Genomic DNA, 14,328 nt, shown 5'->3' with positions numbered 1-14,328 from the left:
TGCCCAGTGCGTCCGGCCTGGAGGGCATGCTCCTTACACGAGAATTTATCCTAGTGCTTTTGCAGATGCTGATAAGTCTTAATATTCTCCAATTCACACACACTGATCAGTAGTGAATGGAAAGCACGGAAGAGTCACCTCCCCATCAGAATAAAAAGTCCAGAAGTCCACATGTGTGACTGTCCTTCCGGAGAAAGTGCCCATTTCCCATTCTAGCCCCATTTTTCCTTTACCATTTTAACGTATCGTGGGGTGGCTCAGAAATACTTGCATTTCTGGGCATTCCAACACACTGCCTGTCAAAATCAAGTTGTGGGGCTTTATTGGTGTGTTGTGTCTTTCGGCGTTTTGTTCCTCAAAATGTCAACGTTCTTTTTGTCTGACAGCTCTATAAGCCCTTCCTGGCCCATTTTTTAAATGACGTTATAATAACGAAACTCTCCCTGGAATCGAATCGCAGCGAAGTCGCACCGCACTCCGCGTCCGCGAGAGCTGCTGGAGCGCCCGCGGGCTCGGTCCCTCCGGCCGCCGGACGGGTGGGCGCGCGGGGGCGGCGCGGGGGCGGCGCGGCGGCGCCCGGGGTGGGGGGCCCCGAGAGGCCTCCGCGGCGGCCGGCTCGCGGGCAGCCCCGCCGCAGTCGGAGCGCCGCCGCGGCCCTCTTCTTCCCCCCGCGCGCGTCGCACATTCCCTGGACTCCGATCCCGGATCGCCGCATCCACAGCTTGGCGCTCTCCCCAGCCGGAGCCGGAGCCGGAGCCGGAGCCGCTGGGCCGCGTCAGAGAAGGGGAGGGAAAAAGAGGGGGGAGGCGGGCGGAGGGAGCGGGGGCGGGGGAGGGGCGGTGAGGTCAGCGGCGGCGGCGCGTCCGCGGGCGGCGCATGCGCGGAGCGAGCCCTGTGAGTGGCAGCGGCGGCGCGCGGGGGGCGGTGGGGCCGAGGAGTGGGGGAGGGGGAGGGGGAGGGGGAGGGGGAGGGGGCGGGGGCGTCGCGGCGGCCGTGTGTGGGCGAGACGGCGGCGAGTTTGAGAGGTCTGTGGTGAGGGGCGCCCGGCGGAGACCCGGCGCGGCTCTCGCGCGACGGCCACGGTCGTGTGTGTGTGTCTGTGTGTGGTACACGCACACCCGCAAAACTTCCTCCTCCCCGGCCCGGGAGGGCGGGCGCGGGCGCTGAGGGGCCGGCGCTCGCGCAGCCCGGAACCCACAACAACAACTGGAGCAGCTGTCAAAACTTCGCCGCGGCCGCCCGGCCTGACGCGGCCCGCGCGGGGGAGGGGCGGCCGGCGGGGCCGCGACCCCCCGCCCGCCCGCCGCTCCCCGCGGGCCCGCCGCCCCCCGCGCCGCGGCCCCTTTCTCCTCCCGCCCGCGCGCGCTGGGGGAGGGGCGCGGGCGCAGCCCCGGCCGGCGCCCCCAGCGCCCCCTCAGTCGCCCCGCCCCGCACCCGCCCGCCCGCACCGCCCGGCCCCCGCCCGCGCCCCGCCCGCCGCCGCCGCTGCCGCTGCCGCCGCCGCCGCCGCCGCCGCCGCCGCCCGCACCTCCCGCCCGGCCGGCCGGCCCCTCCCTCCCTCCCGTCCGCGCCCCGCCCGCCGCCCGCCGCCCCCCGCCCCCCGCCCCCCGCCCGGCCCCTGCGCGCCGAGGTGCGCGCGCCCGCGCGTATGTGTGTGAGTGCGTGTCCTGCTCGCTCCATGTTGCCGCCTCTCCCGGTACCTGCTGCTGCTCCCGGGGCTGCGGGAAATGCGAGAGGCTGAGTCGGGGAGGAGGAACCCGAGCAGCAGCGGCGGCGGCGGCCGCGGCGGCGGCGGCGGGAGGAGCCCCCCAGGAGGAGGACCGGGATCCATGTGTCTTTCCTGGTGACTAGGATGTCGTCGGAGGAGGACAAGAGCGCGGAGCAGCCGCAGCCGCCGCCACCACCCCCCGAGGAGCCCGGAGCCCCGGCCCCGAGCCCCGCAGCCGCAGACAAAAGACCTCGGGGCCGGCCTCGCAAAGATGGCGCTTCCCCTTTCCAGAGAGCCAGAAAGAAGTAAGTTGAGTGTGAGGGAGCCAGGCCGGGAGCCAGCCGCGGCGCCGGGCCGGAGCTGTCACCGGCGCGCCCGGCCCCCTGCCCCCGCGCGCCCCCGGCCGCCCCCGCGGGGTGGGGGTGGGGCCCGCCGGCCGCGCGGCTCCGGCCCGGGGCGCCCGCCCGCCCCGCGCCCCGCGCCCCGCGCCCCCTGAGCGGCCGTCGGGCCCGGCCTCCCGCGGGCGCCCGCACCTCACTCCGCCCAGCGGGGCTCCGACGGCCCGCGCCGCCGCCGCCACACTTTACTTTTTAGTTTGGCCCTTGCGCCGGCTTTTCTTGGTGCTCCTGTCTTTGGAGACATTTCTCGTAGATTCTGCTCGGCCTAGCTGGGTCATTGGAGGAACCCCCAGCGGAGCACACCTAGGTCGTCCCCGGACGAGCGCATTGTCAACTACAAAGCAGTCCGCTGCGGGACACTCGCGGAGCTGTCAAAGCGCCGGGGCCAGGTGGTCGCCCCGCCGGCTTCGCTGGGGGAGAAGGGCACGGGAGGAACTCGCGCTGCTTTCCTTTGTCAGCCAGCTGCCCCTTTAACTTTTCGTGCTCCCAAACCTGTGCTTTCATCCTTTAATGATATATTAGGAAGTCGTTCGACTTCTTCCTCTCCCCCTCCCCCACCCCCGAACCGCACTGCCCAGCGCCGGGGAGCTCGGCTCCTGTGTGATCGCACAGCTGAGGCCAGAGCGTGCAGAAGTTTTGGAAGCGTAGCCAGGATTCCCACACCAGGCGGAATAGCAAGAGCACGTTTATTCAGAGAGAAGACAGATGCAAATGTTGCCGAACTTCTATCCGAGTCGTCGCTCCGAGCCGGTACCGGCTCGGGAAGGACTTTCGTTTGGTTTCCAACATGCACGAGGACTTAGGCTCGGGTTATTCGAGGACTGGAAATGTCTTTTTGCAAAATGGTTATTCGGCAACTTTGCCTGGAAATTAAGAAACCCGTGTCAGTGCCAGTGAGTCGCTCAGCTCTCGTGGCTCTTGAGGGTGCTCTGGAAGATCTGTGAATGTCTTCGGAAGTTGTAGAATGGCGTGTATTGCTTACTCATTTCATTATATGGTCATCTCATTGAACTGTCGGTGGTGGAAGGGTGCACTGGGACGCGCAGGAAAGCGGCACTTTTATGGAGAGTCTGGTGTTTTGTTGTTGTCGTTCGGGCGCATTCGTTTAGTCGTATTAGTGTTACGTTTGCGGATACACAGTAAAAAAAAAAAAAAAAATAGTAGCGTTCACTGAGGCAGAGCAGAGCAGGGTTGTGGGAAACCCATGAAGCCCCGGCTGGATGTTCTCTTTTTTGCTTTGCTCTCCTATGACTATGAAAATGATTCAGGCCCTTTAACTTGCCTCCATATTTTATTTCCAGCTCTTACCTACCTATGACAAATCGTGAGAGAAACAAGTACAGGATATATATACGTTATTGCATTGGCTTCTTTGTGACCCAAAGTTAGGGTTTATTATGCCACTGGCGAGCATTGTAATGAAGTGTCTGGTGTAAAAATGCCATTGTTATTCCCCTATTAAGTGGAATTTGGAGGAGGAAGGTGGAGTTTTAAGTAACTTTAAACTTTGTCACTTTTTTGTATCCTTTAAAGCAACACATATCAAGCCGTATCAGGGTTTTAACTTAATTGCTTCCCATTTTGACTATTTCTTCTTGGTTTCTTTCTGAATATTAATTTGGGATTATTGTATGTTTTAGATTTGCTTTTAAAGTATTACTCTAGGAAGAGTAGACCCATCTGTTGTCACGCCCCTCACCCATAGACATGCAAGTGCACGCGCACACACACAAGCGAACACAAACACACGGGCACAAACACACATGCACAGCTCCCCTGAGATCGAAAGGAGTTCATTTGTATTAGTGCAACTCCTGGGTGTACCGGAAGAAAGGTTGGCTTAGGGTATTACCTCTGTATTATTTTAATTTTTATCTCAGTTTATGAATAAAGAAAAAGCCCTTTGAGAAATTTGCGAATTTCTACAGAGTGATGCTAACATTATAAAAACAACACTTTGGGAAATGTTTAGTACAATTCTGAGTCTTAAGAAACTTTTCTCTCTTGGATTTGAGAACTGGTACAGCATTCCTCACACGACATTTAGTGGTAACTTTGATGATTCCAAACTTTTTAGTGAATTTTAAAAAATTTGTCTTTTGAAGGGAATGGAATCTCCACTTGTTTTAGAAACATATAAATGGAAATTAATATGTGAGCTGGAAAGCAAAAGGAAGGATTTTCAATTGTGTATCTCTGTACAGTGCTGGGATACACTGCAGAAAAGACCCTGCAGTTGGGTAGTGAAGATCCTGAAAGTGAAACTGCAGTGTAACAAATGTAAATTAGGATTGTAAATGCTAAAATTACAGGGGATTGCAAATAATTATCTAAGAAATGAAAAATGTGTGTGTGTGTGTGTGTGTGTGAAATGCAGTGGCGATACAAGTTTTTAAATTGTCCATGTTATTTAGATGGTCACTCTCGGTTGTTTTACGCTAGAGAAGATGTCTTACGACACTATTTTTTAAAAAGTGTGATTGTGTTTTTGTCTTTGGATTTAGAAAAAGAGGGTAACCATGCACTGCTAATTACACTTTTTTTGAGTTTGAATTTTTGAATGTTTAATAATTACATAAGTAAATTTAGCATTTTATTGTTTTATACTGTTAGATAATTTTTGTTTTATCACGTTTAGAAAGCCTAGGCTGTATAGATACTAGTTTTAATTAACTATTGTTATCTTAAAATTGTTCACTAAAACAAGAATTTTGAACTGTAGCTACTGATCTTAGAGGCAGAGTTTGAAAAGTAGGTATATAAATTAGGATTTCCTGTTGCACAAACGTGAAGTGGAACAGAGAAGTTTACATTTGTTTAAAAGTTCTTCTTGACAATAAGGACTGTCTAATTGGTTATTTGGAATAGCTTATAATCTTTATCAGAGATACGGGTCTTTCCATTGAAGAAGCTCCTGCCACAGAATAGGCACATACTAGAGGTCTAATTTTCTGTTAATATTTGGGAAACTTTTCCCAAAGCTTTGATTTTATTTTTCCTTTTTGGGAATATATAGTCACATTACTAAATTGGGAAGACAACCATTCTACCATATTTTTTACCAAGTCGACAAAGTGAATGTTAGGGATGGGGTGGGTGGGTGTGGGTGTGGGGGTGGTGGAGAAGCAGGTGGTGAGGATAGGATTTCTGAGGCACTATCCTTGACTCTTTTTGGAAAAAAAAAAAAAACTTTATATTCTGAACCACTTTCTTTTCAGAGAGCAATTACTGTTATTAGAAAGCCATCTTGAGCCTTATTGTTGTAGAAAATTGGGCACAACCAGTGATGTCATACAAGGGACAGCAAAAAAATGGCTTTGCAGCGGATGACTGTTGTTATTCTATATTTGTAAGGCCCCTCCCCCAAAATCTCATTTCCATAGCTGTGAACTTGAAGTAAGTAATAAAAAGGTGTATTGCATTGTAATATATGCAGTTTCATAAAGCAACAGTTTATAGTTGGAAGATACCACTATTATTCATGCTTCTTGAAATAATGCAAATTTGTATGATAGTAATTCCTTTTCTTATTTTTCAAGAAATTAGATACATGGAAATTTTGGCAGCTACTGGTTTCTGGCACTTAATAGGCATTGAAATGTTTTAATGTACTTGAAAAGCTGGTCCAGGAATGGCAGCCTCTCATCTGTTAGGCGGTTGTTCTCCAGCCTGACCTCATTGTAGTTTGCTCTTGCCCTGTTGGTCTTGTTCATGGAATCTCTAGTCTTTGAGAATATGTTATTAGTGTAATATACAATTTTATGTTCAGTATATTGGTTATTATGTAAATTTGATAAACATGGGTTTCCATGTAAATTTAAAAGTATCAAAATAGTTTCTTTTCCCATTCTGAAAATAGCGATTTAATACATTTTCCTACTATCTCAGTTAATTCTGCCACGCCAGGTTTGTAGTCCATTTGCAGGGTGACAAACAAACTGCTCTACCCTTCCTCTCTCCCCCACCTTTTTGCAAAACTTCATGGTATTCCCCAGGCCACAATCAGATTTCCTTTGGGCAGATAGTGATTGTCCAACCTCGTTTCCTTAAGCCTCTTGCAGATATGACTGAGGGGCTTCCATGAAACCTCATTTCCAAAATGAAAATGGTCAGTGTGGGTGCCTGGGTGGCTCAGTTGTTAAGCGTCTGCCTTTGGCTCAGGTCATGATGCCAGAGTCATGGCATCAAGCCCCGCATCGGGCTCCCCGCTCAGCAAGGAGCCTGCTTCTCCCTCTCCCTCTGCCTGCTCCCCCTACTTATGCTCACTCTTTGTCAAATAAATAAATAAATAAATAAACAAATAAATAAATAAAATCCTAAAAAAAAAAGGTCACTTTTTAGTTATAGATAATACTAGATGCTCTCTGTGCTCTTGCCTGGTGGGGAGGTGTGAAGATACCTTGGGTAGGATTTGATACAGTTTCTAATCCATGAGATGGTTGGACTGAACATAATTTTTAGCTGATATAGAATAAATTTACCAGTCTGTGTGTTGTGTGTATTTCCCTTTCTTTTTTCTTTATTGTTTTGTCCCATCTTTTAATTTCAGCAAGCTGATTAATCCCTTCCTCCTCTTTTTAAAAATTGTCTTTATCATGTTTGTGCTACAGTGTCTATTTTCAGAACTTCTTGGCAGTATGAGTTGCAAAAGTTATGGAGTGAAATAGGGACAATTTCTTTTTCTTTCTCTCTCTCTCTCTCTCTCCTCTTTTTTTTTTGGCGATGGCCTGCATATAAAATGTATGCTTGTGGTTAGTGTGAAAATTTAGTGGAAAGACCAATTCTGAATTTGTGATGGGAAGTGTCAGTCTCTCTCTTTGCAGAATTCGAAGGACTTAAGAACACAAGAGAAACAGGAATGACACAGCTCTTTTTGCACTTGTCTAGAGAAAAATCTCATGTAAAAGATGGGAAAATTGTTTGACTTTGCTTTTGCTATTAATTTTGTGATAGCAGTAACTACGTCTGATACACAAATGCTGAAATTGTTTAAGAAGCCCGGGAAGTACTCTTCTATAACTTTCTAGATCTTTCACTTGGCACGTGTTATTCAAGGAGCATGTACGTGTTAAGTGTATGTTGGGGTGAGCAGTCAACTCTGGAAGAAGGTTCTTGTGGCCATTGAAGGGTCTCTGCAAAGATTTGGAGGAAGCAGTACTTGAGTTAGAACTTGAAGGATTGATAGGATTTAGCCAAGTACAGTGAGAAAGTTAGAGAGTGTTCTGGGGTAGCAATGTAAGTGAAATTATTGAGGCGGGAAGTGTAAAATGTGTTTTCTTGGTGGAGTGTGACTAGAACAGAGGCTTAATGTGGGAGTTGGGGCCGTGCCATGATGGTCCTTGAATGCCAGGCTAATGAGTTTGGGCTTTGTAGTCCAGGGGTTATAAACTGTTTACAGGGACCAGGTAGGTAATTTAAATGATTGCATGCAGCTTGTAAGATCCTGAATGACAGCTGACATAACTTAAGGCCTTGAGTTGGGGAAAAAATGGTGAGTAAAAACTGCCTGAGGGGTTCTAGGAATCTGTGCCTTGCTTAGGTGCAACTGATAGACAATTCTGGCTGATGGTTGCCATGTGAGACTATCAGATGTTTTTAGATACTCTGTTTTTCAACAGAGACTGGGGACTTGGAATTTTATGTGAAATCTCTTTTTAAGTATCTTTTTAAGTATCTTCCATTAAGATCTACAACACTATTTGGGACTACACCTTGTGGGTTAGGTTTAATCTGTGGACCGCCAGCGGGTTCTTTTATTTATTTTTTTAAAGATTTTATTTATTTGACAGAGAGAGACACAGCGAGAGAGGGAACACAAGCAGGGGGAGTGGGAGAGGGAGAAGCAGGCTTCCCGCGTAGCAGGGAGCCCAATGCGGGACTCGATCCCAGGACCTTGGGATCATGACCTGAGCCGAAGGCAGACCCTTAACAACTGAGCCACCAGGTGCCCCCAGGTTCTTTTATTTTTTAAATTAAAGTTTTAAAAGCAGATATTTGCAGTCTTCCAGAGGACAGGAACATTATTAAATTACTTTGTATTCTGCGTGCGTTTTATACAGTTGAAGGTAGGTACTCTAATACTTGGTGATTTGATGGCAGTTATTTTAGGAAAGCCACCCTGGTAATAATATGAAGAGAGGAGTTACCTGGAGGCAGAGATTAACAGCCTCTTGCAATAGTCATGGTGTGAGGTGATCAAGGCAGACAGTATATTGTTGGTAATGTGGATGGAAAGGAAGAGAGATTTCAGTCAATGCAGAGGAGGAGTTTTGAAGTTTCTGGCATAGATGTCGAGGAGATAGAAACGTCTGGGAGTATTTGGGGGTGTAGCATTGAAGCTTAGGAGCTTGATTAAGATAGGTGACTAAAGATGTGACTTCCTTGAAGTCACTGAGAATATGGAGAGTGTGTGGAATTTAGTAAAAGAATTAGGATGCTTACTTCTCTTAGGACATGGTGGTGGGGTGGGAAGGGACCAAGAAATCCATAAAAATGAGGAAGGAAATCAGAATATGTTCCTACAAATGGGCAAGTATGTACATGCAAAGATGCTCATGGCAGCAGAGAAAAGTAGAAAACAAGTAGAGAAAAATTGGCTACAGCAAAATACCCATCAGTGGACCATCATGCAGTTTTTCTCAGGACAGAGAGGTGGACCTGTGGGTACCAAAGTGGGAGAATGTCTGTGATACATTTGTAAACTTGAGGAAAAATCTTCTAAAAGTTGCAAAGCACTAAGTTTAGAACTATTTTGTAAAGAGCACACAACCCCAAACTATGCATGTATTTTGTGTATAGAAAATTATTTGGAAGAATACATAGTATCATTAATGCTTTTGTGGAGTATATAATCTTGTATGTACATCTATGCACTTTTTATTTATTTTAGAGAGCTAGCAGGGGCAAAGGGAGAGAATCCCAAGCAGACTCTGTGCTGAGCATGGACCCGGATATGAGGCTTGATCTCACGACCCTGAGATCATAACCCAAGCCAAGATCAAGAGTTGGACGCTTAACTGACTGAGCCACCCAGGTGCTCTCTATGCAATTTTTAAAAAGCCAATAGCTTAAAACCATAATCTTGTTTTACGAATGAGAAAACCAAGTTCTGGGGGACGTCACAGATTCTAGCACCAAGATTGCCTGGGTTCAAATCCAGTTTCCACTACTTAGTAACTGTTTGATATTGGGAAGTTAACTGGACTTTTTGCTGCCTTGGTTGCCTCATCTGCAAAGTGCACATACTAGCACACCTAGTTTAGGATTGTTGTGAATTTATGTATGTGTAGAATTTAGAACAGTGTCTGGCAGAAACTAAGTGCTATTAAGAGGTACTATTACAAGAATTTGCTAATATTTGTTATTGCCACTATCATGAGTTATCAATCAAGCATTTGCCTGATATCCTAGAACTTGTTAGTTACAGACATGTGATGAGATGCCAGACTCACTCTAAAAATGTCATGGCATAAAATAATGTAGTAATTGGGGGTGGGAGGGGACAATAAAGATTTCCTTTCTGTACAGCTGTCCCTAATAAAGACAAAAAGAAGAAAGATAAAAAAGCTAGGTCAGCGGAAATCTCTATAGAATGTTTCTTATTATGAGGAACACATGAAGAACAACAAAAAGCAATTCCCTTGGAGCTGTATATATAGTACTGTTACTACAGAATTATTAAAAATTTTTCATTATCCAAACTTGTGAATGTGGTCATAGTGATCTTTTTATATTACAACTGTGCTGTTAGTAGGTCTTCCTAAATGAGACTTCCTATCAGGGGGTTTTAAAATGATTTATGTCTCTCATACTGAGTCATTTTTACTCTTTACATCTCAATGTAATCATTTACATGAGAAGCAGTATAGCCAGTGGTCACAGGAAGTCTGTGTGATTTTGTTAATTCCATCTTTTAGTGGAGCCTACCAACAAATAAACAAATAACTTCCTTGATTTCCTGATCTTGGGGATCCTAGTGGCATATACCACATGTCTGGAGTAGCTTCCAGTTGCATTATAAAATAACAATATGAAACATATTAAAGAATTAATTGTATTTTTTACCTTAAAGCTTCATCATCTAATTGTTCTACCAAGGTTGAAGTATTTGGTTAGTATGGCCAACTTTTTCTCATATCAGACTTACATACTTAGAGACTCATAAAATGTTAAAACCAGATGAGTATTTTAAGAACATTTCATCTAGCCCCTCATTTGCAGACAGCTGAGCCTCAGAGAGGTGATCGCATGCCATAGATCATCCATCAAGGTCTTAACCTGCACAGTAAATAAAGGGGGAAAAGGTAGTCTATTATGTTGGTGACCCGCAATGAACCGTGCCTGCTGGGATTTATGCTATTGTATGGTCACCACCCCATGTCTCTTGTCTAGCCCAGTGACTCACTTTATCCAGTGGAAGGCAGCAAAAATGGCACTGTGCTAGTGTGGGGCCAAAGCTTTAAGAAGGCCAGGAACTTCTCCTCTTGCATACGTGGGAGACCTCATCACCATGAAAGAAGGTAGGTCCTACCCTGCTGGAGAGACCATGTGCACAGGGAGGGATTCTGGACCACAGTGAAAAAGAGAGGCCCAGTTACCCCAGTGTCCTAGCTGAGTTCCGCCTATTGTCAAATTCCTTGTTGAACGCAGCTACGACAGTGACCGCTGGTAAAACTAGCAGAGGAACCAGCCAGCACTCCGCTGTTGTTTTAATCTGTTGGATTTTGTGGTGGTTTGTTATAAATGGAAGCAGATGGTTTTGTGAATTAAGGCATGGTAAGAACAAAAACTGTTGGGAGATACAAATGATAAAATGTTAAAAATCATTATTGTTTTCCAACTTCTTTTACTGAGATAGTTAAAGGAGGCTGCCCCCTACCTAACCTTTGCCCCTCATTTCACGAAGGTATTTTAGGATTTTTATTATTGGGGAATTTAAATCGTATTTAAAAATTTAGCTGTCGGGCGTCTGGGTGGCTCAGTTGGTTAAGCGACTGCCTTCAGCTCAGGTCATGATCCTGGAGTCCCAGGATCAAGTCCCACATCGGGCTCCCTGCTCAGCAGGGAGTCTGCTTCTCCCTCTGATCCTCTTCCGTCTCGTGCTCTCTATCTCTCATTCTCTCTCTCTCAAATAAAAAAAAAAAAATCTTTAAAAATTTAGCTGTCATAGTGTAGATCAGACTATAATTAGGTAATATGTAATGGAAAGAAAATAATTATGGTTATCAGCTTTCAAAAGATAAGATTTTACTTTTTTGACTTTTACAGATATCTTCTACATATCTGGAGGTTTATGGACTCTGTGTCGGGGTACCTGGGTTCTGTTCCTGGGCCTAGATTAGGTTTGTCTTTATGTGTCACTTTAACTAACAGTGACTTGAGTAGGAATGCTTATTTCTCTCAAGTCAAAGTCCGGAGGGTAGGCGCTAGTTCTGGTATGGTGCCTCTGCACTGCAGAATCATCAGGAACTTGGTTCCTTTTATCTCTCTGCTCAGATATTTCTAGGATATGGCCTTTGCCCTCAGATTCCATGATGGCTCGTAGAGGACTACTCATTACACCCATGTCCATTGAAGTAGACTGGAGGAAGAGTAGACCAAGGGTGCGATTCCTGTCTTTAAAACACCCTTCTAAGAAGTAGCATATGCTTCAGCTTGTTTGTAATTGGTTGGAGCCTAGTCATATGGCCATGTGTGGCTGCAAAGGAGGCTGGGAACATAGTCCTTTAGCTGAGTGCATTGCTGCCTAGAATAATTTTAGAGTGTTGTTGCTAAGGGAGGGAGTGGACACTGCGGAAACAGCCAGTAGTCTCCACCACTGTGAGCAACCAGTTTAACTGTGGAGACTTAGGTTTTCTCGAGTGTGAGAATGATGATACAGAACCACTTGAGATGGCAGATAGAGTTCATACCGAGGGCCAGCCTCAGTTGATTGGTAGTGACTACTTGGCAGTGTTCTGTGGAACCCTGCCTGAGTCCTAGTTGTTGCCCTCAGCAGGGTGAGGAAGTAGAGGAAGGATTTATTTTGGGTAAATAGGGGAATGATAGCATGCTGTCATTTTTATACTATGCCACATACTTTAGCCTTTTTTATGTGTAGCTACTTCAATATTTAAAATCTTTTCATTGAAAATATTTGCTTCTTTTGCTAACCTTTGGACTATTTTTTTTCTTCCTTTTAAAGACATCCTAAAATTCATTCCATATGTAAAAATTTTGCTAATAAACCTGAGTCCCAACTTTGTGCAGAACATTCTCAAAACTGGAGATTGGGATGATGTAGAGAAATACTAAACTTTTTTATATAGTGTATATCAGAATAGCTAGAATATGTGGGAGTAACAAACAGCCTCAAGTCTTAGTTGCTTCAGTCACCAACAGTTGATTTCTTGCTTGTGCTATGAGTTCCTCATGGGCTGGCTTGGAAGCTTTGCTGTACAACATCTGTACCAGGCTGAGGCAGACCCCGTCTCTGTCCTCCACTGTTGCCAAGGCAGGAAAAGGAGAACATCGTAGGTTGTGCTCTGGCTCTTTTTTTTTTTTTTTTTTTAAGATTTTTATTTATTTATTTGACAGAGACAGCGAGAGAGGGAACACAAGCAGGGGGAGCGGGAGAGGGAGAAGCAGGCCTCCGGCTGAGCAGGGACCCCAATGCGGGGCTCGATCCCAGGACCCTGGGATCATGACCTGAGCCTAAGGCAGACGCTTAACAACTGAGCCACCCAGGCGCCCCTGTGCTCTGGCTCTTAAAGACTTAAATCAATGGCATATGTTAGTTCTGTTTACCTTTCATTGACCTGAGAGAGTCACATGGTAGCACCTAACTTCACGAGGGCACAGAAGTGAAATCCTATCATATTTCTGGAGGGAGAACTAGAAGTATTTGGTGAAGAGCACTAGTAAACACCACACAGGGTAACATTAATTTTCATTCAAAAATTTGTATTTCACTTTGGAGTATGTTTTGTTACCTATAATTGAATATGACCATCTGGTAGACTGCTATACTACAACATGTTGATTAAGGTGATGTGTTTAATAATGCTATTAAATATACAAAACATTTTCCAGAGGTAGAAATAATACAGGAGTCATAGGGCTTGGGTTCTTGATTCTTTCTCTACTGTACTTCATGCTTGTTTCCTTTCTTCTGCCCACCTGAAAGGAGGAAAGGCATCAAATGTTAAAATTGGTATTTAATGTTAATAAGATTATAGGTGATTAAAATCTTTTTGTTTTTTTTTTCCACAGTAAGTTTTTACAACATGTTTTATTTTCAGTCTGGGTTACTTTGTCCATTTGTTTTCTATTAATTACCCAAGGAAGATGTTACTGAGCATCTAGTATGCACTGTACACTGGAGAAACCAAAATAAGACAATCCCTACCCTCAGTTTCTACCAGTTCAGTGCACACTGTATTAGAAAGTGACCAGTCCTGTGATGGAACATTGTGCAGAGCGCTAGGGAGCTCGAGAAGGAAGAACTTACAGCAGGGGAATGAAGACATGAAAACATCTGAGTTGAGGGGCCCCTGGGTGTCTCAGATGGTTAGGCGTTTGCCTTTGGCTCGGGTCATAGTCCCAGGGTCCTGGGATCGAGCCCTGCATCGGGTTCCCTGCTTAGCAGGGAGCCTGCTTCACCCTCTCCCTCTGCCTGCTGCTTCCCCTGCTTGTACACTCTCTCTGTATGTCAAAAAATAAATAAAATCTTAAAAAAACAAAACAAACCACATCTGAGTTGAGTCCTGAAGAATGAAAACAAACTTTACTGAAGAGAGGAGGGAGTTGAGAACAACTAGTCCATGGCCATTATGGGTTAGATGCTTCCAGGACTTACCAGATGGTAATACTGTTTCACAGGCGAAGGAGTGGTTCAGGAAGATCACATAGTTGGTAAGTGATGCAGTCAGGATTTGGATCCAGGTGTGTCTGACTCTGGTCTTTGCTTTTTAAGAAACTCCAGTCTAACTTTCAGCTGTGAATTAAGTTTGAGGGTCTAATGTATAACATGGTGTCTATAGTTGATAACGGTGTACTATAGAATTGGAATTTGTTGTGAGAGTAGAACTTAAATGTTTTCACACACACCAAGAGGATAAATATGAGCGGTGATGTATTAGTTAACTAGACGGGAGGAACCCTTTCAAATGTATATGTATGTCAAATCATGATGTACACTTGGAATACCTTACAGTTTTGTCAGTTATACCTCAATAAAGTTAA

General features: G+C 45.8%; 1 protein-coding gene across 4 annotated transcripts in view; it reads left to right on the top strand.

Moving 5' to 3' along the window:
* The first annotated feature begins 1,660 nt into the window (after window positions 1-1,660).
* KMT2C (lysine methyltransferase 2C) overlaps window positions 1,661-14,328 on the top strand; it is a 270,536-nt gene continuing 257,868 nt past the window's right edge. For 3 of the 4 annotated variants that reach the window (XM_027573958.2, XM_027573955.2, XM_027573957.2), the window contains exon 1: window positions 1,661-2,013. In XM_027573958.2, coding sequence (XP_027429759.2) covers window positions 1,853-2,013 — 161 coding nt within the window. In that variant the 5' untranslated portion in view covers window positions 1,661-1,852. The remainder of the gene's footprint in view (window positions 2,014-14,328) is intronic. The other variant, XM_027573956.2, reaches the window with a different exon arrangement.

The sequence above is a fragment of the Zalophus californianus genome, chromosome 12 (genome assembly GCF_009762305.2).
Source record: "Zalophus californianus isolate mZalCal1 chromosome 12, mZalCal1.pri.v2, whole genome shotgun sequence".
Taxonomy (NCBI): Eukaryota; Metazoa; Chordata; class Mammalia; order Carnivora; family Otariidae; genus Zalophus; species Zalophus californianus.
The sequence above is the reverse complement of the archived record's forward strand: the minus strand, read 5'-3'. Positions and strand labels throughout refer to the sequence as shown.